This window comes from Poromitra crassiceps (genome assembly GCF_964638095.1).
Source record: "Poromitra crassiceps genome assembly, chromosome: 3".
NCBI classification, from domain to species: Eukaryota; Metazoa; Chordata; class Actinopteri; order Beryciformes; family Melamphaidae; genus Poromitra; species Poromitra crassiceps.
The window spans coordinates 43,551,617-43,574,219 of record NC_139625.1 but is presented as its reverse complement, the minus strand read 5'-3'; the positions used below and the strand labels follow the sequence as shown (position 1 = coordinate 43,574,219).

Below are 22,603 nucleotides of genomic sequence, written 5' to 3'. Positions count from 1 at the left end.
TTTTTCTCTTTAGCCATGGTTAAAATATATTGTTTATTGTTGTTTGTTTGATTGTTACATTGTTTATTGCTAAACATACTACTTCCTATGACTATTTTGTCTGTTTTGCACGCACGCACACGCACACATACACATATACTAAAATGGCCACCACTGGTGTACTTCATCTCCCAGAGTGCCTCACTCACTCACTTGTGGATTGTGCCATGTGGGTGGGGAGATGGGTGGAGCTATGGGTATAAAAATTTGAAATGTATTCCTATCTTGTGTGTTTAATTAAAGCCAACTACACACACACACACACACAAAAACACACACACACACACACACACACACACACACACACACACACACACACACACGTGTGAGCCACCTATTTGACTCAGGGCTGGGAGACTCGGACTCAAATTCCCATAATCCATCACTCCCTGGGTGGCTCTTCACATGCAACCACCACAGACCACCACCCTTCGGAATGAAGGACGCCACTTCGAAAAAGTAAGTCTACTGTCTTTTCTTGCACCCTATGCCACAGCAGTGACATTAGATAAAACATACAATATCATGCAAATACAAAATTCCACCTACTGAACCTTGGCCTTGAATCTTTGAATTTGAATTACATACTCCAGATTTTCTAAAGTCAACCTATATGCAAATAGTGTCATGTCAATGTGAAGTTATAAAAGCTAAACATACTACTTCCTATGACTAATTTGTCTGTTTATGCCATGCTCTTCCACAGATCAACATCACTTGCAAAGTAATCAAACTGGTAAAACCCACAACTGAAGCAACAACCTGAGCCGGCACCACCATGAACACAACAACCTTCCTCCTCAGTGACCCAACTGGAACCATTGACCTAGCTGGGTGGGGGGACTGTAAACCTGACATCGACGACTGGTACCACCTGACCAACCTATCCATACATGCATACAAACCAATACATATCTGACAACCACCCCAACCACAACATCAACACCCACCACTGCACTTGAATCATACAGAGAACCACCACCACCCACCACTCAAAGCATCTATGGTGAAGTCTCTTCTGCCACCATCACAAACAAGTACTTCTGTTTTTGGCACCCATCACTACTGTAAACTTTGACTCACTCACATACAAATGTCACAAATGCAATCAACGCCATAAAACAGAAACCGCAAAACACATATCCAATTCTCTCTGTCCATCAATAACCAGGAAACATCATACACCATCCCACTCGCACTTATCACACCACTGCTTACAAAATCACCAACTCAAATGACTACAGACAAAATGGAAGAAGCTATCCTCATGCTCAATCACATCCGAGTTGACATAATAGACAATCAAATCATAGCCCTGACTCAGACTTGACTCCAAGACTCGACAGTCCCTCCACACAGTCCAGAAACCCCGACTCAGCCCCACACAAGGACAAAATGGATTCATACATTTCTTTTTACTTTAAGTTTTTCATTTATTTGCAATAAAAACTTATTGTTTGAATCATATATCTACCTCCTTTGCTGTCTTTTGTCCCAGTTTTTTATGCATTATATCCTAACTCCTTTAGTCAACCTTGAGCTTACACTTTTATTGCCAACTTGTAGATGTCCACTGTGCCCAAGCTTACCCTTTTAAAACATCTGAATAACAGACAAGTAACTTGTTAACTGATAACCTATTAAGCCACTAGCAGTTTGACTTAAAGGGTGATTTACACAACCTGAATATTAATCTTGTTATACCTATACAGAGACACTATGAATGTACCATGTGGAGTATCTAGTAGCAGTTAGGATTTTACATTAATTTCATGACAAATGGTTCAAATTCTGGCCTTGTGCTTATGCAGACCAGATTTATGACTACCACCACTACTACAAAAGCATTGGCTTTTCATTGTGACAACCAATTACTTAGATCAGATTCAGGAACAGTTTGTTTAATCCTTTCCTCACTGAGCACATCTATAACCATGATCAGAAGTGTACAGTAGAAGCAGCACACTATCTTCATCCAATGGACTCGGAGCACCACAAAAGTAAGCTGCCCACTCATGGCTAACACATCTAAGCTTATCAGGAAGCTAGGATTTGAAATTATGACAGTTTGCCTAGAAAAAGTCCATTGCTTAATAAGCCTCTTTGACAGCCACCATTTGGCTTACCACCACCACTACTACTTACACGGCTGGACTGCAATGTATTCTTACCGGTGCGATGGCCGCTGGGCCGCTGGGTAAGTGGGCCGGTCAGGTTGGTGAAAAAGTATGTATTATGTATTTGATTGGGCCGGTAGCGGCCCATTCAGGCGTCAATAATGAATGATTCTGGTCTCTGGAGTGGCCCTCTAACCAATGCTAATGTATAGCTTTGTAATTTAGGATGTTACCTGAAGGCAACACAGGTGGTGACAGCCAATGACATGCACGGAAAACGTATGTATGTCTGTGTGTGTCTCTGACCACAGAGAGAGAAAGAGAAACTGTTCCTCGTGTTATATTTATTTCCTCCGTCTTGCTGCTGCTCTGGGAGTGCACGCGAGAACTGCTGCATTAACCCACTCTGCTAACAGACGTGTTGTTCAAAGATGTTGTTGGTGCTCCCTCTAACTCCACAATGTGCAAGATAGTAATAGGCTATGTGTCTCTGTATAGGCGGGTGCACAACGCACACACCCTGCTGAGAGCAGCGCACACACATGCTGACATGCTGCGCTGCTGAGACGCACAGTGTGCGACTGAAATGTCTGCACTTTAAAAAAATCAGTGTTATGTTTAGTACTTGTTCAAAAGGCCGTCTATCAGCGCCGTTTGCTGAGGATGCAGATCAGGTACGCGCTGGGGATTGGAACGGACTCGTGCTGTAGCGGGCACGCGCTGTAATGTAGCGGGCACGCGCTGGAGAGGTGAAGTGCGAGCGGACAGAGAGAAGAAAGCGAGTGTGAGGAGCATGGTTCATGTCCGCGGTTCAGAGACTGATCTCAGTTAGTACTGTGTGCGTGCGTCCCTGAGACCTGTAAGTCATGTCACTGTTTAAGTTATCAGTTAATTGCAGTTAATGTAAAGCATAAGTTTATATTCATGTTGGAGATTTGGTTACCCTAGAAGGATGCGTGATGGATTCCGCTCCTAGTACACGTGGCTGTTAATTGAATAATTGATGGAATGCCATACTCCGTGCCTGTCGGGTGCATTGTGGAGACTATGCTATGACTAAGATTATATTAGAAATAGATGTTTGCCCTGCATTAGTATTGTATAATTTATAGTGGTTTGTGGTTTGGTGCACATTTAAATAGTTTTATTGTATCAAGCTTAGGCAAGTAATAGTAATTATTAGTGATTGTTATTTCCACGATATATGTACATGTATGTTGATATGGAGGCTGATATGCTGGCTATGTATGTAGTGAACATACAATAGTTTATGTCAGTATATAGTGTATATACTGTGTGTATGTATGCATAGATGGATATAACTGATGCTATAGGCTTTGTGGTGGACTAGTTTATTACTGTAATTATAATAATGTATATATATATTTTATTTCTTTACAGAACCACATACACATGTAAACCACGCCCATGTCTGACCATTGCTCAGTCAAGTAAAAGTCTTGAAAGAAGATAAGTTGTCTGCTTCCGTGTTTTAACAGACACACCTGGAGCGAAGTTTAAATCCAATCAGAACCAGCAAGTTATAGTATCATACAGTCCTTTATTATAGCCTCAACAACAGTACTGTACTTATGTCTATTTAATAAGTAAACGTTGAGTTCTCACTGGGCACGTTTATTCAATGCTGCAACATCATTACACCTAAAACCCCTAGACCGGGTCATAACATGTGGCTTTATAAGTAAATCCCCAACCCATGCGAGCGTGAGCGAAGCGAGCGCGAAAAATTGGGCCGATTGGAAATTGTGGGCCTGTCTGACACATGGCAGGTAGCTTTTTTGGTCCCAGTCCAGCCCTGACTACTTACTACATATTACTTACTACAAACTTGGTACACTTGTGCACATATCAACTCTGACTAAATGTGCAATTCAGTGTCTATATTATCTGACATACTGTATAACCCCCAAGTCACCAGAAGCTTGGACCCCGCATCGCCGCTTGCGGCTATATTTATTATTATTATTATATATATATTTTTTTTTTCTGATTTGCCCCCCACTTTCTCCGCAATTGTACTTGGTCAATTTTGCCCTGCTGCCCCGGTCGCTGCTCCACCCTCTGCCAATCTGGGGAGAGCCGTAGACTAGCACCATGCTTCCTCCGAGACATGCGCAGGTGCCAACCGCTTCTTTTCACCCGACAGCGGGGAGCTTCACCGGCAGGACATAGCACGTGGGAGGATCACGCTATTCCCCCCAGTTCCCTTCCACCCCGAACAGGCCCCCCGACCGACCAGAGGAGGCGCTAGTGCAGCGACCAGTACACATACTCTCAATCTGGCTTCCCACCCGCAGACACAGCCAATCGTGCCTGTATGGACAGCCCTCGTGTTGGTAGGCAGGGAATCTACTGCTACACTACCCAGACACTAGGGGTGGGGGGAGGAATCGATACAGCATAGTATCGTGATATTTTGTGGGCAATATATCATATCACATCGAATGCCAAGTATCGTGATATTTTATTATACAAAATGTCAAGTCCATGCAACATTTATGGCAGGTTTTTATGACAGTGTTGGTCAGTCAGTCTGCTTGACAATCCCATTTTGCTCCAATAAAAATGATTGAACAGACTGGAAATTTTATCTGATTAGATCAAACAGATGTTGACAAAGTTTTTTACCTTTGGGACATCATTTGCAGTTGAAAAAGGGTAATAAATCACAATATATCGCAATATCGCAATACTCAATATATCGCAATTCTAGCATATCGCAATATCGCAATACTATCGGATCGTGACTTAAGTATCGTGATAATATCGTATCGTGGGAGATACGAGATTCCCACCCCTACCGGACACCCTGGTGTTCAATGATTTACGCAGATAGACATCTTGTCCCTGCTAACGAGGTCATATCACTGTACAGTATACATGTAGATGAAGACTGTTCTTCACAGCGACAAATAACAGAATATGTTAGATGATTGGCAGGGTTACTACACGGATTCCATTTTAAAAACTCCCTTTTCTGACTATTTCAACGACTTTTTTTCCAGTCAGACTCTAGTTCTGGACTGCATGTGATTTTGGTGCAGACCCTATGCTCCTGACAGGATGTGATTTGGGTGCAGGGTATTTGATATAATGCATGCTGACAGCGACTGCATAATAAGAGCATCCCTATTAGGGATGTTCATCAATTATCGAAAATCGATAATTGATCATTAAGGATTGGAATCGATCCTGTGGCATTTGGATCGATTTTGTTATTAAAAAAAAAAAAAAAAAAAAAAAAAAAATTGGACTAGGTTTGGGTGGAATTCGTTCCTCCTCGCCCCACTCCATTGCACAGCCGACTAACGTGAGGTGGAGCTTCATATAGTCTCTAGTTTTCTGGCTGGGCACGGGCCTTTGTGCCAACAAAACTGTTTTAAACATGGGGAATTCACACCGGCATGCGCCGGGGACAGCAGTGTTGGAGAGGAGACACATTGAAATAAAGAGTTCATTGAGGAGAACACGTTGTCTTTCGTATTTTCTGCCATAGGCATTCATTTTGTAAAAAAAAAATTGAAAATTGAAAATTGAAAATTTTCTAAGTATTAATATGATCGATAATCGATAATTGATCGTTAATTTTCACCGATTATCGATTTTGGAAAATTTTCAAAATGATCATCCCTAATCTCTCTATCTGAACATTATTCTGATCATCAAAAAAAACGGTGGACCCAAAGTGGCTCTGCAACCACATAAAAAACCACAACATTTTCGATATTTTTCAAATTCCCAAACTATTCAAGACCTGGAAATGATCAAATTCATTTTTAATACTTTTGCAGATTTTCCAGACCTGCATAGGAACCCTGAGAAAGAGGACAAAATAGGGGACAAAAAAACAGAGAAAAAGAGACCAAGAGTAATTTGATGATGATAAAGTTTGATAAAGCTTATAAAGTTATACAGCACCCAAGAAAAATCTCAATATTTGCTCATTCAAAGATTCCTTCCAAAATCTGACAAGTGGATTCTAAAAGGAAAAAAAAATAAAATAAAAAAAGCAAAGCAAAGGCCTTCAGATAAACAACTTCAGATTTTCAGAGACAAACCTTTGTCAGGGAAAGTGTTATTTTTCCAAACGGTTGAAATCAATCTTCTAAATTATGTCTACATCTCTTACCGCACAAGTGCTCAGCTCTTTGTTTAGCAGCCAGCCCTCTCTCTCTCTTCAGCCTTTCATTGCCACATTAGTGCGAGTGAGCTCTTTTCAACAACATGAAACACAATGACAGGCACTTCTATCTTCTATCATCATCTACAGGCTAGAGATGACACAAATTACATAATGCAGAAAAGCTAGAAATGCCAGCAGAAATACAGAAGAGTCTACCTGGATCTGAAAGAGTCCCATGCTCTGCAAAAGAGGGAGGTGCATCGTGTTATCACCATGGGAAACTGGGTATGTGCGTGTGTGTGTGTGTGTGTGTATTAGAGAGTGAGATGTGTGTGAGTGTGTGTACACGTGCTTGCGCACATGTGTGTGTGTGTGTGTGTGTGTGTATGTATTAGAGAGTGAGATGTGTGTGTGTGTGTGTGTGTGTGTGTGTGAGAGAGAGAGAGACAGAGAGAGAGACAAGAAGGAACACACACACACACATGATGACAGTTTGTGTGTGTGAGACAGACATGAGAGAGTGGAGACATGGTGAGTGTGACCGTGTGTGTGTGTGTGTGTGTGTGTGTGTGTGTGTGTGTGTGTGTGTGTGTGTGTGTGTGTGTGTGTGTGTGTGTGTGCGCGCGCATGTGCGTGTCCATGAGATGAAGAGTGCTGGTGGGAGACTTGGCCACAGAGGTCACCTGGAAGATCCACTTACAGCGGGGGACAAAAGGTGTCTGGTACAAGAGCGGTGGGGATGGAGGGTGTGTGCGTGTGTGTGGGGCTTTCAGTCTGTCTTTCAGCAGCACAGACCCTCTGTGCGGGGAGAGGAGCCGGGGGGGGGGAGCAGAGAAGAGGAGTGGATAGGGACATGTTGGCTGCTGATCAGGTCTCAGGACTAGAGGCACAATAGTGCAGCATAATGCTGGGTACCAGACCGCCACCGGGCCAAAGTAACGGTTACGTTGTACCGTTACGTTCAAATGCTGCATATTTACCAGACAGTTACACCGCACAGTTAATGCTCTCTAGATTCAGCTTTGCATTTCCTAGAAATTTCTGAACTTCAGGCTGAACTTCAGGAACTACTTGTAACAACTGTTTTGGCCTCGTAGCCTAGACCAAGGGTTCCCAAACCCAAGAATGCACTTTGAAATCTGAAAATCTTCCGGGGCCCATCCAACCCTTTAATCACAACTCTGATCAACACATGAGACTATGAGATGATGTTATGTATATGTTTTTTATATTATATATTTTTTATTTCATTAACAGAGTATGTGAAGTTGGGCATATAAGGGAAATGAATAATCCATCCTCCACATAAAGAAACATTTTGGCAAAATACCCAAAAGCAGATTGTCAACATTTTCTCCCCCCTTACTCATCAGAAGTATTTGCATGCATAACACATTTGTTGAGACAAAATGTGATGAGCAACAACAGAAGAAATCAATCCACAATCAATGAATCTGTGAAAAATGCTACCTTATCTGTAAAGGGGAGACTCATGTGTACCCATTGAACCTATTTTCATTCAAATAAATTGGGACCCCTTTGAAATAGTTTTTCCTAACCCAAATTTAACCTACGTTTGGAGCGTGATTTAGCCCCCTTGCCGACAAGCTAGCATATTATGCTTGGTAGCAATGGATGTCTTAGGTATTCTAGGATCTCCACTGTAGCTTTAAAAATGACCCAGCTAGAGCCATTTGATTGCCCGTGAAAATCGGGAGTGTTGGCAGACCTCTCGCGGCCCTCCTGCAGTACCTCCATGGCAGTTTGGGAATCACTGGCCTAGACCATTACGCTTGGTTCACACTAAAAGCATCTCAGAAGCAGTGTGTCACAGAAGCATTGAGCAGCATCTAGCAGCATCGAGCAGGAGCCTTGCCATTCACACCAGGAGCAGAAGAAGTTTTTTTTCAGAAGAAGTCACTTTTTTTTTTTTTTTTTTATGTACTTTTTATTGTATCTTTTTACTGTACAGTGTCCTTGAGTTTGAGAAAGGCACTTTTTTTTAAAATCAAATGTATTATTATTATTATTATTATTATTATTATTATTATTATTATTATTATTATTATTATTATTAGCACTCTGTTTTGCTCCATGCCTGGTTCTGTTTTGCCCCGTGCCGGTCACAACTTGCATTGACGTCATGCCTGGCTGCCTGACTGCTCGCAGCTCATGTGAAAAATAGACCAGACGCCAAAACTATCGCTGCAGCATGCGTGCAGCGTCACTTCAGCGAGGCGAGGCAACGTGTGATCGGTCTCCCCTGTTAACAAGGACTGCGAAATGAAACTCCCTCCGCAAGGCATTGCTTCAGCATAGGATAGGAATCTGGTGTGTTTGGGCTGTTACTCTAAATTAGCATTAGGTGCGTAGGTTTTTGAAACTTTATTTTTTTTTTATACGGGGGAGTCTCACTGAGAGCAATACTATATTTTTCAGGAGCGCCCTGATCACATTCATACACATTCACACCTGGAAGCTGACCAGTACAGTCTGATCTGCTGACCACTGAGGTTGTGTTTCATGAAAATAAAATCAGATCCACAGCCTATAGGTAGATTATTTCTTTCAGTTGTTGGATAATGTTTAGTGGATGAGTTGTACAGGCAGAAAGTCTGTGTTTATGAACGTATGTATATGTGTGTACAAGCATGCATGTATGTGTATATCAAGGTATTGTTATTTTCTCTATATGAATTGTTTACTTAGATTAAATTGCTTACTTTTAGTGATTGACTTATACTAAGTTATTGACCATGTCTCATTACTTATCTTACATTCTTTATCACAAATTGCTTTATTTACATTAAGTCATTGTTCATTTCTTAGCAACAATCGGTTACCATCTGTTATCTTTTATTTGTCACTTAACATTAATTGTAATAGAATGGCACTGTTTATGGCACTGTTTATGGCAGCTCAAAAAATTCAAAGTAAAATCCAATCTGCTCCTCCAGTTCTATACAGCCATACTAGAAAGCATCCTCACCTCATCCATAACCATCTGGTACGGCAACCTGGACAGTAACTCACGCAACAAACTCCAACGAATAATTAAAAAAGCTTAAAAAATTATAGGTACCCCACTCCCATCACTAGACACTCTCTACCATAAACGGACAATCACACGAGCACAAAAAATAGTTTCTGACACATCCCACCCAGCCAATCACCTGTTCCAACTGTTGCCCTCTGGACGGCGCTACAGATCAATTTCCACCAAAACAACACGATTCAAAAACAGTTTTTTCCCCACTGCCATCAGGTTTCTGAACTCCACTCACCTCTGAAATATCACTGCATACCTCTCCAGCAATGTATATGTTGAATGTTCTGTATTTATGTTGTCATATGTCTGTCTATGTACTGTAATGTCTCATGCTGACACATATTCATGTGCTTAACAATTGCTGTACTGAAAGCAAATTCTGCCGACTTGTTGTGCAGTCCTTAATAAATGAATCTGAATCTGTTACTTGTCTTCTATCATGATTGATTGAGCATTAATGAGATGTAAGTGGGTAGGTTACCATAAGCCTATGGCTTCTCACCTATCCTTTTCGGTTGTTTTTTGTTAAACACTCGAAATAAAAATCATTCATTCATAGTGTGAAATGGGCTAAACACAGACACACAAGGATTGAACATGTCAAATCTGACCAAACATCTCCAAACAAGGACAGACAGCCATGGCACACCAACCAAACACCTGTATTTGTCTGTGTTTGTTGTAGAATGTTTGCTTGGTGTGCCATGGTAGAGAGACATTATCTACACATCATCGGCCAGCAGGGAGAGAGACACTCAGAACTGTGTTGTTAGATCAGGCATGAACTCAACTCTGTGTTGTTAGATCAGGCATGAACTCAGCACTGTGTTGTTCGATCAGGCATGAACTCAACTCTGTGTTGTTAGATCAGGCATTAACTCAGCACTGTGTTGTTAGATCAGGCATGAACTCAGCACTGTGTTGTTAGATCAGACATTAACTCAACTCTGTGTTGTTAGATCAGGCATTAACTCAGCACTGTGTTGTTAGATCAGGCATGAACTCAGTGTAACGGCGTTGTGTAGGTGGTACTTGCAGCAACCCATGTTAAGGGCTTGTCCAGGGGTGGGATATGAACCGCCGACCTTCGGCTTGGGAGTCCGACATGTTAACCGCAACACCAAGAGAGCTAGCTCCCTTGGCGGAGCTGATTAACATGCATTTATACTGGGGAGTGAGTTTAACCAATCCCCTCGCTACCACTCGGGACTCACGAGGAATCCGCACTGATTCAACTCACTCCACACCCACTGGGCATCTTATATCAAGGACCCTTATTTAATCCACATTAGGACTGACATTTTGTCTCTCAAACCCAAATCTGAGAATATCTTTATTGTCAGATATGATTTTGTCCAGAATCCCATGACTGTCTGTATTGCAGGTAGAGAGATAACAGTGAAGCTATGATCAAAACAGTCATTCTTCTACATTCTCTGATTGTGTCAATTTGCTGGAGACACCCTCAGGTTTGTTGTGATTGGTCATAGTGAAGTTGAACAAACCAAGTGTCCTCCTCACCTGCAGCTCCTGTGTGCTGCCGGAGTCTTCTGTCAGCTCTGACAGGAGAGAGCCTGCAGCCTCCAGCCACAGTCTGATGGCTTGAAGCTGCTCCCGCACCATGTCCCTCTCCTCTGCCTCCAGACGGGCCAACTCCAGACCTGCCCTGCTGCTGTGCTTTACACTGTGGAGAAACACAGTACCAGGAATCAAGAACATCTTTACTTTAGGCAAAAACATACAAGTCTGTTATTAGTTTTCAGATGAGTGATGTTTGTAAATCTCATCGAGTACCAGGGATGATGTATTTTTGTCGGCTTACCCAGAAGTCCCTGCACTTCCTGGTGTAAAAGCCAAGGCAATGGGATTTGTATGGGGATTTCAGTTAAATGCTTGAAATAAGGTCTGTGCCTTGGTTAACAAAAGTTTATGAAACAGCTAAGTTTGTGCTCAGCAAGACAATCTTCACAAATGAGGAAGACTTTCATGACTTTTGAACGCTGTTTTTAGAAAACTCTTCAAAAGTCATAAAACTGGTCCTCATTTGTGAAGATTATTTTGCTGAACACAAACTTCAAGCATTTAACCGAAAGCCTTTTACACACAAGAGGCAGAAGTGCTAATCACCCAGGTTTCCCGGACTCATTCCTGCGAAACTCTATTATCAAGGGACTAAGTTGGAATAGTTTATATTTATAGTTAAAGGCAGTAGAAGATAAATACTTTTATGTAATGCATAAAATTCACACTCCAAACGATGTGGATTTGACTTCAAAATGTCTTTCAAAATGGATTTTCATAGTTCAAAGTCTGTAGTCTGACACCTTCACGAACAGTGATATGAATAAAGTAGTGAGTTGCATACTGAATTGGGTCTCACCTGCTGTATCGGCTCTGCATGATCTGCAGCTGCTGGCAGAGCGGAGTGGGAGGGGCCTGTTCCAGGTGGGCGGGGACACCCTGCAGCCTGGCGATGCGTAGCTCCAGCGCGGATAATGCTCGCTGCTCACAGTCCACACGGTCCTGGTACTGCTCCCAGCTCTGCAGCAGGTCCTGAAGCTCCTCACTCGAGGCGCTCTCCCCGCAGCCCTCAGGTAGCTCTGCCTCCACCTGCTCCAGGACAACCGAGGCCTTCTCCAACTGAGAGGAAGAGCCAGGGTAGAGAGCTGATGTCATTAGTACATCTGGTGCAACCGCTCCCTTTACACTAACTTACAATTTTGTGAATTTACACTACCAGTCAAAAGTCTGGACAGGCCACATTTTTCTTTTCTTTTTTACTATTTTTCACATTTTAGAATAATAGTGTAGACATCAAAATTATGATATAAAATAAAGGGAATTGTACAAAAACCAAACAAATCAAAACTATCTTGTATTTTAGATTCTACATGGTGTAATAATTGATAATGCAGCAGAGCCACGAGGGTTTCAATTTAGATGATCTAATCTAATTTATTTACTTATCGGCTCTAACAATCAGGGGAACCTGCCGTATCATGACAAATTAATGACCTGGGCTTCAACCTAACTAGGTTTCCACTTCACCTCTTGATAGTAGTAATATGTAGATACTCACAGCCTGTAATATGATTGTGTAGATGCAGCAGTGCATAATGTCCAAGATAAATTGCCCCAATGACACTTTTTGCTTTCATTAGATGTCATCTCTGTGACTATTTGGCATCCCTTTTCACTATCAATTGGTTTAATTCCATTTGATTCTGGACACGAAACAGCTTGAATGGAAAGTACATGAAAAGACAAGGCTAAGCGGTAATTTAATGTTTTTTTCATCTAATGAGTCTCATCTTAATTTTTCTTTGACCAAGTGAGAAAACTGAATGAGCTAAAATAATTTCACTCAAATCAAGTCATAATTTTAAGTTTTTTCAGCCCCCACCCCGCTCTTCTCCCCAATTGTACTTGACCCTTCCGCCCGAACAGGTGCCCCCGACCGACCAGAGCAGGCACTCACAGCACGGCCATTTGGACGCCCGACCAAGCCGGAGGTAACACGGGGGCTCGAACCTGCGACCCTTGTCATCAAGAACATTTTCTGAACAAGTCACTGCACTGAAAAGTATGATTTTAAACCTCAATACAAGAATTGTAGATGTCCTTACGCTCTCGGTGATGTGGCTCCATTCTGCCATCCTCTGTTTGCAGCGAGCTGTGAGCCCCCGTGTGCAGCGGTGCAGTCTGGACACGTACTTCCTGACAGCAGCCACGGCGACTTCCCTGCCCCCGTGACAGCTCTGCTCCGGGCACCACTCCTTCAACCCCTCCACACTCCTCTGGAGTAACTCCAGCGCCTTACACAGAGCCTGTACAACACAGCCACAGCAATATTTTTCTGCTGTACAGAATAACAACCCCGTGTACAGTCGGTACAACCGAATGTGCTGCCTATATCACAGTTACGCAAAAAAAAAAAAAAAAAAACATCTACAATTTCTAAACCTATAGTAGTGATAGTACAAACAAAAACAAAAACATAGTTGTAGTGAAAATGACATTTAATTTCATGTGGATTTGCTTTTGCAGTCAGTCTATTTTCCTGGAAATAGCAGGGATGAACAAATTACACCACATGACCATTGTTTCCACCAATTCTTAATTAGTTAATACAATTTTGGATATTGCAGACAGAGCGAAAATATTGTTAGGTGTCATTTTAATACAAACTTAATAAAACAAAAGTAAGACAGTGGGGCTGAATACGGGTAGCCAGAGCAGTCAACAACGAAGACAATAATTTTCATACTGACCTTTAGCCTAACATGCTGGTCAGTGCAGTCCGTGAGAGAGGTGACTTTGTGAGAGATGCACTGTGAGAGGCTGTCCTCGGTACTCTTCACACACTGGCTGATTTCATCTCGGAACATCCTGTATTTTCTGTGATGTTCTGCACACCTGAAAGACGCAAATCTTCTGTTAGGCCAAATTAAAAGAAATCTCCAATTCCATGTTTTGGCTTCCTGGGGCAGAGCTATCTTTCTACGTCTTGCTTACATACACATAATGACTAATTGTTGAATGTATAGAATAGCATGCACATTCCTGTTATCTATTGTATGTATTGCAATCCCCTTACACTGTGTGAGGTCCTGTTATCCTGTACCTGTCATACATGTCTTGCTATGTAACTTGATGGTACTATATATGTTCCAACATCACCAAGACAAATTATTTTACAATATTTGTACTGTACCTATTTGATCTTGATTGTGACTCTGATCCTGCTTGGAATGAAGCTTGTGAGATTGAGGAACCAGGTCTATGTGAGATTAGTACAAAGCCCTACTGTACCTGCTGAGCGACTCAAGTCTGATGTGGCCCTGTGCCTGGAGGGTGGACATCCTGACCAGGAGCTGGCTCAGAACGTTCCCCTGGAGGTGCTCCACCTCCTGGAGGGAGAGGTAAGGATGCTGGGGAACCTGGCTCTGGAGTTGGTCCACGTAGATCTGGAATTTCTGCTCGAGTGATGCCAAGGCCTGCTGGGTCTCCTCCAGTGTTTCAGAGCATGGTCCAACTGAGCCGTGTGGCGGCAGGAGAGAAGCCTCGACGTCCCGCAGGAACTGTGCTGCACGTTTAACAGCACAGGTGTAGCTCCTCACAGACTCCCTGGCCTGGGAGATATTCTCCTGAAATATTATAAAGAGCATATCTTGATGATACATTATAATCACAACAGGCCTGCAGTACTTCAGTCCAGTCTCGGTCTTGAATCTGGTCTCAAGATCCCTTTTTTGACATGTTTGACACTGACCTATCTTGTCTCAGCCACAGGGTGTGATTTGTAAAAGAAAAAAAAGAAGGCAAAAATGGGAGAGGGGGGGCGGTGTTTTGGGGAAAAAGACACCTCTATTTATACAATGGGAGTCTCACTGAGAGCAATGCTCTCTCTTTCAGGAGCGCACCGTTCATATTCACACCTGGAAGCTGACCAGTACAACCACAGTCTGATCTGCTGGCCATTGGGCAGCTCCACAGGAGGAGTTGGGGTTAAGGGCCTTGCTCAAGGGCACCTCAGTGGTGGTAATGAGGGAGGGATTCCACAGCCTATAGGTAGATTATGGAGCTAGCCTATTAGGCTATTTTTTGCAGCTTTTACACTAACATTTATAAAATGATGAATTTAAATGAAACAATTACAAAACTTGAACTTGACCACCGCTTTTTGCAGGAATAATCTGTTTTATTCTTATTCTCAGCGATGTGAGATTAAGTTTATGCCTTGGTACAGACATAGTCCCAAAAAAATTAAAGAGTGAAGCAGGTAAAAGTACCTTCCAGTACTCTGCTGCTGTAAAATGGAACCAACTTCCAACTCATATTAAGGAGATGGAATCAGTAAGTATTTTTAAAAGAGCAGTAAAGGGTTGGCTGCTATGCAGTGCACCCAATTAGGTAGGGCCGCAGCTCAATTGCTGCATCTGGTATTAATGGGTTATTTTTAGAAGTTAATGGTGTTTTATTTTGTTCATTAACTTGCAAATAAGGTGCTATATTGCTAGTTTTTATATTGCTTGTTTTATATTGCTCTTGTTTTTATATAGTTTGTATTTATTGTCATTGTTTACAATGGGGCCTGTTTGTGCCAACCATTTGTTTCTACATGCGGGGACCACAATGGGAATAAGTCCTGGACTTTATTGTGTTTAATTCCTCTGACAATGTGATACTGATGGTGTGGCCAATGAGGCCTGGATCTATTTGTATTTTAACAACTGTCAAATAAAAATCAATCAATCAATCATACGTCACTACTTGGATGAACTGCTCACTGACCATCAGCCCGGCTCCGCTTGGCTGCGTCTTATCGCCATTAACCGGCGGGGCTTTTGTGAGCTGCAGCAGCTGAAACGCAGGGCACGGGTACCCGGCACGGGTGCTGTGCCCTGGCGACTTGCTGTGCGCAGGGCGGATGGCAGGGAGCTTGGCACACGCCAAACAGCGGAGACGACCGTTTTATTATAGTTTCAGTTTGCACTAATGTCTGTTGTCACGTCGTAGCGTATTTAGATTTTAGAGAGCACAATTTAATCCACAATTTAATCCAGTCTGACCAGAAGCAGGGATAAAACCTATCCTCACCGGAGATAAAAAATTAATGACCAGAGGAGGGGATATCAAAAGCAGAGGGAGAGATTTCCCCCCAACCCCACCCAGCAATTCGCACCCTGCTCAGCCGCTATTGGATGTTGATTTGCCTAAAACTTCAATTCAAAATCAATTAAAATATTGTAAGGCAGTGGTCCTCAAACTTTTTTGGCTTTCCCTGATTTCTGAATCCAAGTACCCCCTTTACCTCACGACAACATGTTGCTTTGAAAACTTCAAGAGAAAACTATAGCAGCCTTTTGAAGAATATAAGAGTACAAAATAAGAAATGGAGTGAAAGAGTTGCAATTACCTGAGTTTGGGAACCACTGGTGTAAGGTAAAAGTTACTAGATTGATGTTCAAATGCTTTGCTGCGATTGTCTAAACATCCCAAAGCCTCATTGTGTCCAAAGCAAGAAGCCCCACTTCTCTATCTAGGTAGGTCAAAATAAGTCCTAGCAGTATTTGCAAACACTCATCCCACATCGCAATTGACTGGTTGGCCACCACTGCACGAGATGAACCAGATCTGTAAGAAATATGCAAGCACACAGCAAAACAAAGCCGAATGATGCAACTTGCCATTTGTGAATCACATTCAGTTTGGACTGTATTCTTCATCTCCACCAGATCCTGAAATATATGTCCTTGTCTGTTTCCTTTCTTTTGCTCCAGAACCTCCAATGCTCTCAGTCTGGACTCTACAGTCTTTTTCAAAGACATAATCCTTCGGTGCTCTTTGTATATGATGGCTTCCTTAGGCTCCAACCTGGAAGGGTTTTTGAGCTCCCGCTGGATGTCCCTGAGGAAGGCCTGGGTGGATATCTGCTCTGAGTCAAGGTCAATCCACTGCAACAGGCCCCACTCCACGATGCTAAGGTTGTTCTGGACAGCCATCTCCAAGGTGTTAAGGCTCTCCATGTTCTCTTTCAGTCTCTTTCGCTCAGCGCTCAGCTGTGTGGGGTAGAGGTCAGGGGAGATGCTCTGGAGCTTGTGAGCAGCCTCCTCGCACTGCCCCTTCATCTGAGGGAACTGGGCCAGCAGGGTCTGGCAGGTCTTGTACCTCTCCTCCACATCCCTGATGTCCTCTTTGGTCTGACGGATCTGCTCCTTCACATTCTCCCTGAGGTCCTCCACACTCTGCCTCAAGTTCAGGTACCTCTCATGATCCTTGGCCTTCATATCTAGGGCAGCCATTTTGGTGTGAAGTTCAGAAATGGCCGAAAGCAGTTCCCTCGTCTTTTCCTGGGGGATATATGTTCTGATAAGGTCCACCTGGCACTTGTGTTCTACAATCATGTGTTTGAAAGGTTCAAGAGCATGCAGGGACTCTCTAGTGATGGGGAACCTGTATCCTTTCAGGTCTACCAACATCTGCCTCAGGCTTGTTTCTACGGCAGTCAGCTTTTGCTTGGACGAGTCTAGAGTCTGGGCATGTTCCTCTAGCTCCTGCTTGTTGGTCTTCTCATAGCTGCTAATGGCTCCGATGTCCTCCTGGAGGTTGGTAAGCTTGTTGTGAAGCAAGCAGTTATCCATGATGCTGAGCTCCGAGGCAATGTCTCTGCTCTTCATTACAAGAGCCTCGCAGACAGCAGCCTGCCTCTCAGCTTCGGACAGGGTGTCTTGGATCTGACGGGCCCGGCGATCAAGTTGAGCAGGGCTCATAACATCACCCTCTGCTCTCCTGGAGGCCTCTCTGTGCAGGTGAGCCACAACCCAGGAGTCTAGGTCAGCTATCTGTCCTGACATCTTTTCTCTAGTTTGCAGGCCTGACTCTATCTCTCTCACAGCCTGGGCCAGCTTCTCAGCTGTGGACTTGGAGAGTTCTTCCAGGACTTCCAGAGAGTAGCGCACCATGGGCACCTCCTCCACCTTGTCCAGCTGTGGAAGGAGCTCTGTCACCTCCTCCACCAGTGCCTCCAGCTGGCCCTGTTTAGCCATCACCTCAGACTGTAGCTTCTTCAGGTCTCTGATCTGCTGGTGCACCTCCTCTGGGAGGAGAGCCATCCATTTCCTCCTGCCCTCAATGTCACTCCCTGTTTTCTTAGCCCAGGCAAGGGCATCCCTGATCACTGTAATGATTTTCTCCATGGTGGGGTTGCTGCTGCTCTGTGTTTGGGAAGACACAAGTTCTTCTGTCTGGCAGAGCTGGTCTTGGACGCTCTGGAGCCCCTGCTCTATGTCTTTTGTTTCCTTCCCCCACTGTGAGTTGAGGGCTAGTGCCTCTGACACCTGCTGCAGATGGAGGTATCTCTGTCGGCCAGCACTGACCTCAGCGTTTGTTACCATCAGCTGCTGGGCTCTCTTACAATTCCACTGGGCAACAGCTGGAGACTGGTCATCAAGGTATTTGCCAATCATCTCCAGGTGTTCCTGAAGGTCTGATATCTCCAACAGAAGGTAGCTAGTCTCCCGGGCATGGACATTTACACAGTGCACAGTCCTGTCCACAGCCTTTTCTAGGCCTCTCCACTCCTCCTGTAGGCCCTTCTGCTCAATCTGTGCAGTTGCTCGCTCAGACTGGCTGAGGTGGGGGCTCAGCTTGGTATGGGTCAGGAGCAGCTCCCCAAGGACCGTCCTGTTCTCCTCCATACCTCTTTGTATGGAGCCCAGTCGCTCTGCCTCCTTGGAGCTGCTCTCTTCTGGGGATCTGAAGGAGAAACAAATGGATGGGTGCACAACTCTTGAGTTTGGCATTACAGTTGTTACAACAAAGGCATTAGGCATTGATTGAGTTGTACTCACTGTTGCAAAATCCAAGACGAGTACCAACACTTGTCAGAGGAAGCAACAGGGATTATTGGAAGAGTGTTTTTGACAAACAGCAACACTAACTATCCCACTTGTAGATAGCAGACACCAATTGCCTTTACCATCATCTCATTTGTTAGCAGTAATTATACGAATGTATCACAATTCATCTGATAATGATATATTGACTTTTAAAACTCACATTTTGACAGCCTCCAGCTCTGCTGCAAGTCTCTCCAGTGTGGTCTTGGCTGCCTGGGTCTGTCTGGCACAATCAGTCACCAGTTGGAGCTGGGCCTCTTTAGTCTGGAGGACAGCAGTGGTGTCCCAGACAGCGGCAGTCCACTGGCCCTCCACATGCTCCAGAGAATCTGCGTCCTCAGCATCACCTCTTCTGGGCTTGGCGAGCAATGACACCGGGGCCTGGGCAGCCTGGCGGCAGTCCTGTCAGCCACAAGACAAAGATAATTAATTGATGACATCAAAGTCAGTATTCCCACGAGGTATTATGCTGTGCTATTGTGAGATTTTCTGATTTGTGCGTTTTATTACTATGGCAGATACAACCATGAGGACAAGTACCTGCCTGTCGTGCAGTTACTTTTTGCTTATGTATGCTAGTTTCCAATACCCACCCTTGTAGCAGGCTGGTACAGATATGGAGTAGAGGAGACCTTGCCTGGGAGCACTTTGGCATCATTAACCATAACTAATGTCAGTAACAACCTGCCTTGCTAACCAAGCTGCTGTCCAACTCCTGCTGTATCTAAAACCCATGTTTGTCCCTTTCTCTGCTGTGTTGTACTGTGGCCTCTCATTTGGAGTCTTACCTCAGCCTCCTCAACCTGCTGGGCCATGGTTGTTGGGTCGAGGTCAGCTGGGCGGTTCCTGAAGCCCAGTACTTTGGCTGCCAGCCTGCTCAGACGATCCTCCAGGTCACTGATAGATGTATCCAGAGCCTCTGAAGCATCCTCTTGGGGTTTACCCTTAGAGACACAGAAACATGGCAAAGCCTGGGGTCACAAAATTTGGCTCATGACCAGAGTTGGGGTCCGTTACTCAAAAAAGTAATATATTACACATTACACATTACTTTCAAAAAAAGTAATGCCTTACTTTACTTGATTACTCCCTGGAGAAAGTAATTCGTTACACTACTCGTTACATTACTTTTGCGTTACTCCGTAACATCGCCTGAGATGCATTGTCACGTAATTTGCCAGTTAACAATACAACATTAATCCTTACATATATGCCCATATATTAGCACAAATCTCTATCGTAATAAGGTAGGTTGCAAAACTTTTCCTGTCTGATGGTGGCTGTACGTTCCCTGCCATCTGTATTTTGCTCAATATGTTTCTGAAAAATGGCGATTTCATTCTACTGTTGAAACTGGCAACATTTCCTCTACCATGTAGGCTACAGGAGGCAACAAGCCTGTCCATCTCTGATTTTGATGTTACCTGGTGAAAAGAAAGCTTTTGCTGCTTGCTTTGGGTCGAGGCAGGCGACTCAGCTTGGGTCTGCAACCAGCTTTGTGTTAGCATGTTTCCACTGCAGATGCTTTGAGAGGTTTATGTCGTAGGCTACCGTAGCTAGCTGCTTCTGTCCAGGGGAACGTTTGCAGTGTCACATTCTTGTCCTTCCGCGCAACAAAAACTTGTTGTAGAAGACGGCGCTTTTTGGCAGATTGCTGGCAGACTATTGGCAGACTATTACGGAACATACCGCACTGCGCCCACTTCCCTAGAACACGTTGTATTTACAAGGGGTATTTACAGACCCCATCGCTGCATGTGGGTTTCTCTTCTGGTTTAGGTTTACATTTAATTTAATTTAGTCCAATATTCAGATATTCCAGAATTGCATGTTGTGTTAAAATACATATTATTTATATCTAACACTCTTTAGCCTGATTTAATTGGAAAACAGAGTGTAAAAAGTTATGCAAAGCCTTCTGGGAAATTTAACCCGTGGAAGAGGAAAGTGGGCGGAGTTCCCAGCATGCCCTGGGGGTACTGTGTTTTGGTGTCAATTGTTTGTTTGTCAATGTGTTTTGGAGGTTAAAATGATTTATTGTTCTATATGCATGATGTTAGTTATCTGATAAGCTATGTGTCGACTAATAGTGCTGTTCTGCATGCTAATACAAAGTTGAAATATTGGCACCATGATTGAATCTGCTGTGCAGTTAAATGACCTGTCTGATGGGACACAGGATCTGCTATTAAAACGGAGATCTTTTCTCACGCATGTAACGAGGTAAGCGTTTGATTAGTAACTGTAATGTGATTACTGCACTTAGGTACAGTAGTGCCTTACACTACTCGTTACCGACAAAAGTAATGTGATTACAGTAACGCGTTACCCCCAACTCTGCTCATGACCCAAAATGGATGCAAACCAAAAATGCTTATATTGTCACCAAATACACCTTTTCTGCATGTTTTATAGAGACAGCACTCCAATTGCTCTCTGAAATTTCAATAAGGATTTCTTGATACCTCAATAAGTAGACTGTTAGTTCCAGTCCCTGCAAGAAGCTGGATCTCTGAGAAGATGTTCTTCATGGTGGGTCCTGCTGGTACCTCCAGAACTGGTTTCTCTGTCTTCACAACATCAGCTGCTGCCTCAACTTTGTTTTCCTCAGTGGGCACTGCTTCCATCAGCACTTTCTCAACCAGGACTCGGGATATCTTGTCCACAATGTGTACCTGTTTTATTGTGAACAAAAATGACAGGATTAGTAGATGAAAAGTAGGCAAATTTGTAACGTACAAATGTATATAGTTTCTGCAGAGCTGAGAAAAGAACAAACAAGTCTTCCCCCCCTTTTGAATGACAAAGACAACCAAGCTTCACTCCCTGAAAGAGAATGTCAGTTAGCTCATAATCCTACCCACAGGCAGTGAAACCTGTGCTAGCACAGGTTGAATTGCCTCAAGCTTATGTTCTTTTCTTTGTGTCTATAAAATGTATGTGACTTGTACAGCCCCAAATGTAGTGTACTCTTCGTACAAGAGCCAATTGACCAGTCATTCATGGCATTCTTAGAGTGTTACGGAGCAAGTGCAAGCAAGTATAATGATAACTTTATTTATTTATCACTTTATTTATATAGCACAAAGAATTACACAGTGCCTTGTAAATGCAGTGGACTGGAAATAACTGCTGATATACAATTACTTTCCTGAAGCAAGCTAGCTCTATATTCATTGTTCCCTATTCGTTTCTCTTCCCCCTTCCCCTGATGTATGTCTCTCTCCTCCAGATGTCTCTCTCTCTCCCTCTCCCCTGTCTGTCTCTCAGTCTCTCCCCATCTCTCTCTCCCCAGATGTCTGTCTCTCTCTCTCTCCTGTCTGTCTCTCAGTCTCTCCCCATCACTCTCTCCCCAGATGTCTGTCTCTCTCCCCTGATGTCTCTCTCTCCCTCTCCCCTGTCTGTCTCTCTCTCGCCCCTCTCTTCCTCTCTCTCTTGATCCACCTTTCTTTGTATTTCTAAGAACTACCATCCATTTGACTTACCGAGGTATTTTGTTCAAGAAACCTGAAATGTTTCTGAAAGGAACAGAAAACTGCAACTAATCTCATCCAGCTTATCCAGGTCACATTACGCCACCTTCAAAAAGCACTCAAGAGGAGAGTAGGCAGTGCAATGCATGGCTATTCATACCCCTTGCAAGCTGGTGATGATTCATAAAGTTCCTACAAATGCGGATGTTGGATATCTGGTCAGGTTAGGGGTGGGCGATATGGCAAAAATATCATATCACGATTTTTTCAGCCAGGATCACGATCCACAATTTAATTACGATTCTTTTTCACCTTGGTTTTTAAGACTATTTTGCAAGTTACTGAACAGTACAAGTACATCCAAACTAATTTCAGGGTTC

At 43.5% G+C, this 22,603-nt stretch overlaps 1 protein-coding gene across 1 annotated transcript in view; it reads right to left on the bottom strand.

The window, feature by feature from the left end:
* syne2b (spectrin repeat containing, nuclear envelope 2b) overlaps window positions 1–22,603 on the bottom strand; it is a gene marked incomplete at its 5' end in the record, with an annotated part of 121,538 nt that overhangs the window by 41,390 nt on the left and 57,545 nt on the right. Inside the window, 9 exons of the mRNA XM_083633032.1 lie at window positions 10,871–11,033; window positions 11,730–11,989; window positions 12,976–13,176; window positions 13,621–13,765; window positions 14,162–14,496; window positions 16,540–18,607; window positions 18,911–19,152; window positions 19,539–19,694; window positions 21,216–21,425. Coding sequence (XP_083489158.1) covers window positions 10,871–11,033; window positions 11,730–11,989; window positions 12,976–13,176; window positions 13,621–13,765; window positions 14,162–14,496; window positions 16,540–18,607; window positions 18,911–19,152; window positions 19,539–19,694; window positions 21,216–21,425 — 3,780 coding nt within the window. The remainder of the gene's footprint in view (window positions 1–10,870; window positions 11,034–11,729; window positions 11,990–12,975; window positions 13,177–13,620; window positions 13,766–14,161; window positions 14,497–16,539; window positions 18,608–18,910; window positions 19,153–19,538; window positions 19,695–21,215; window positions 21,426–22,603) is intronic.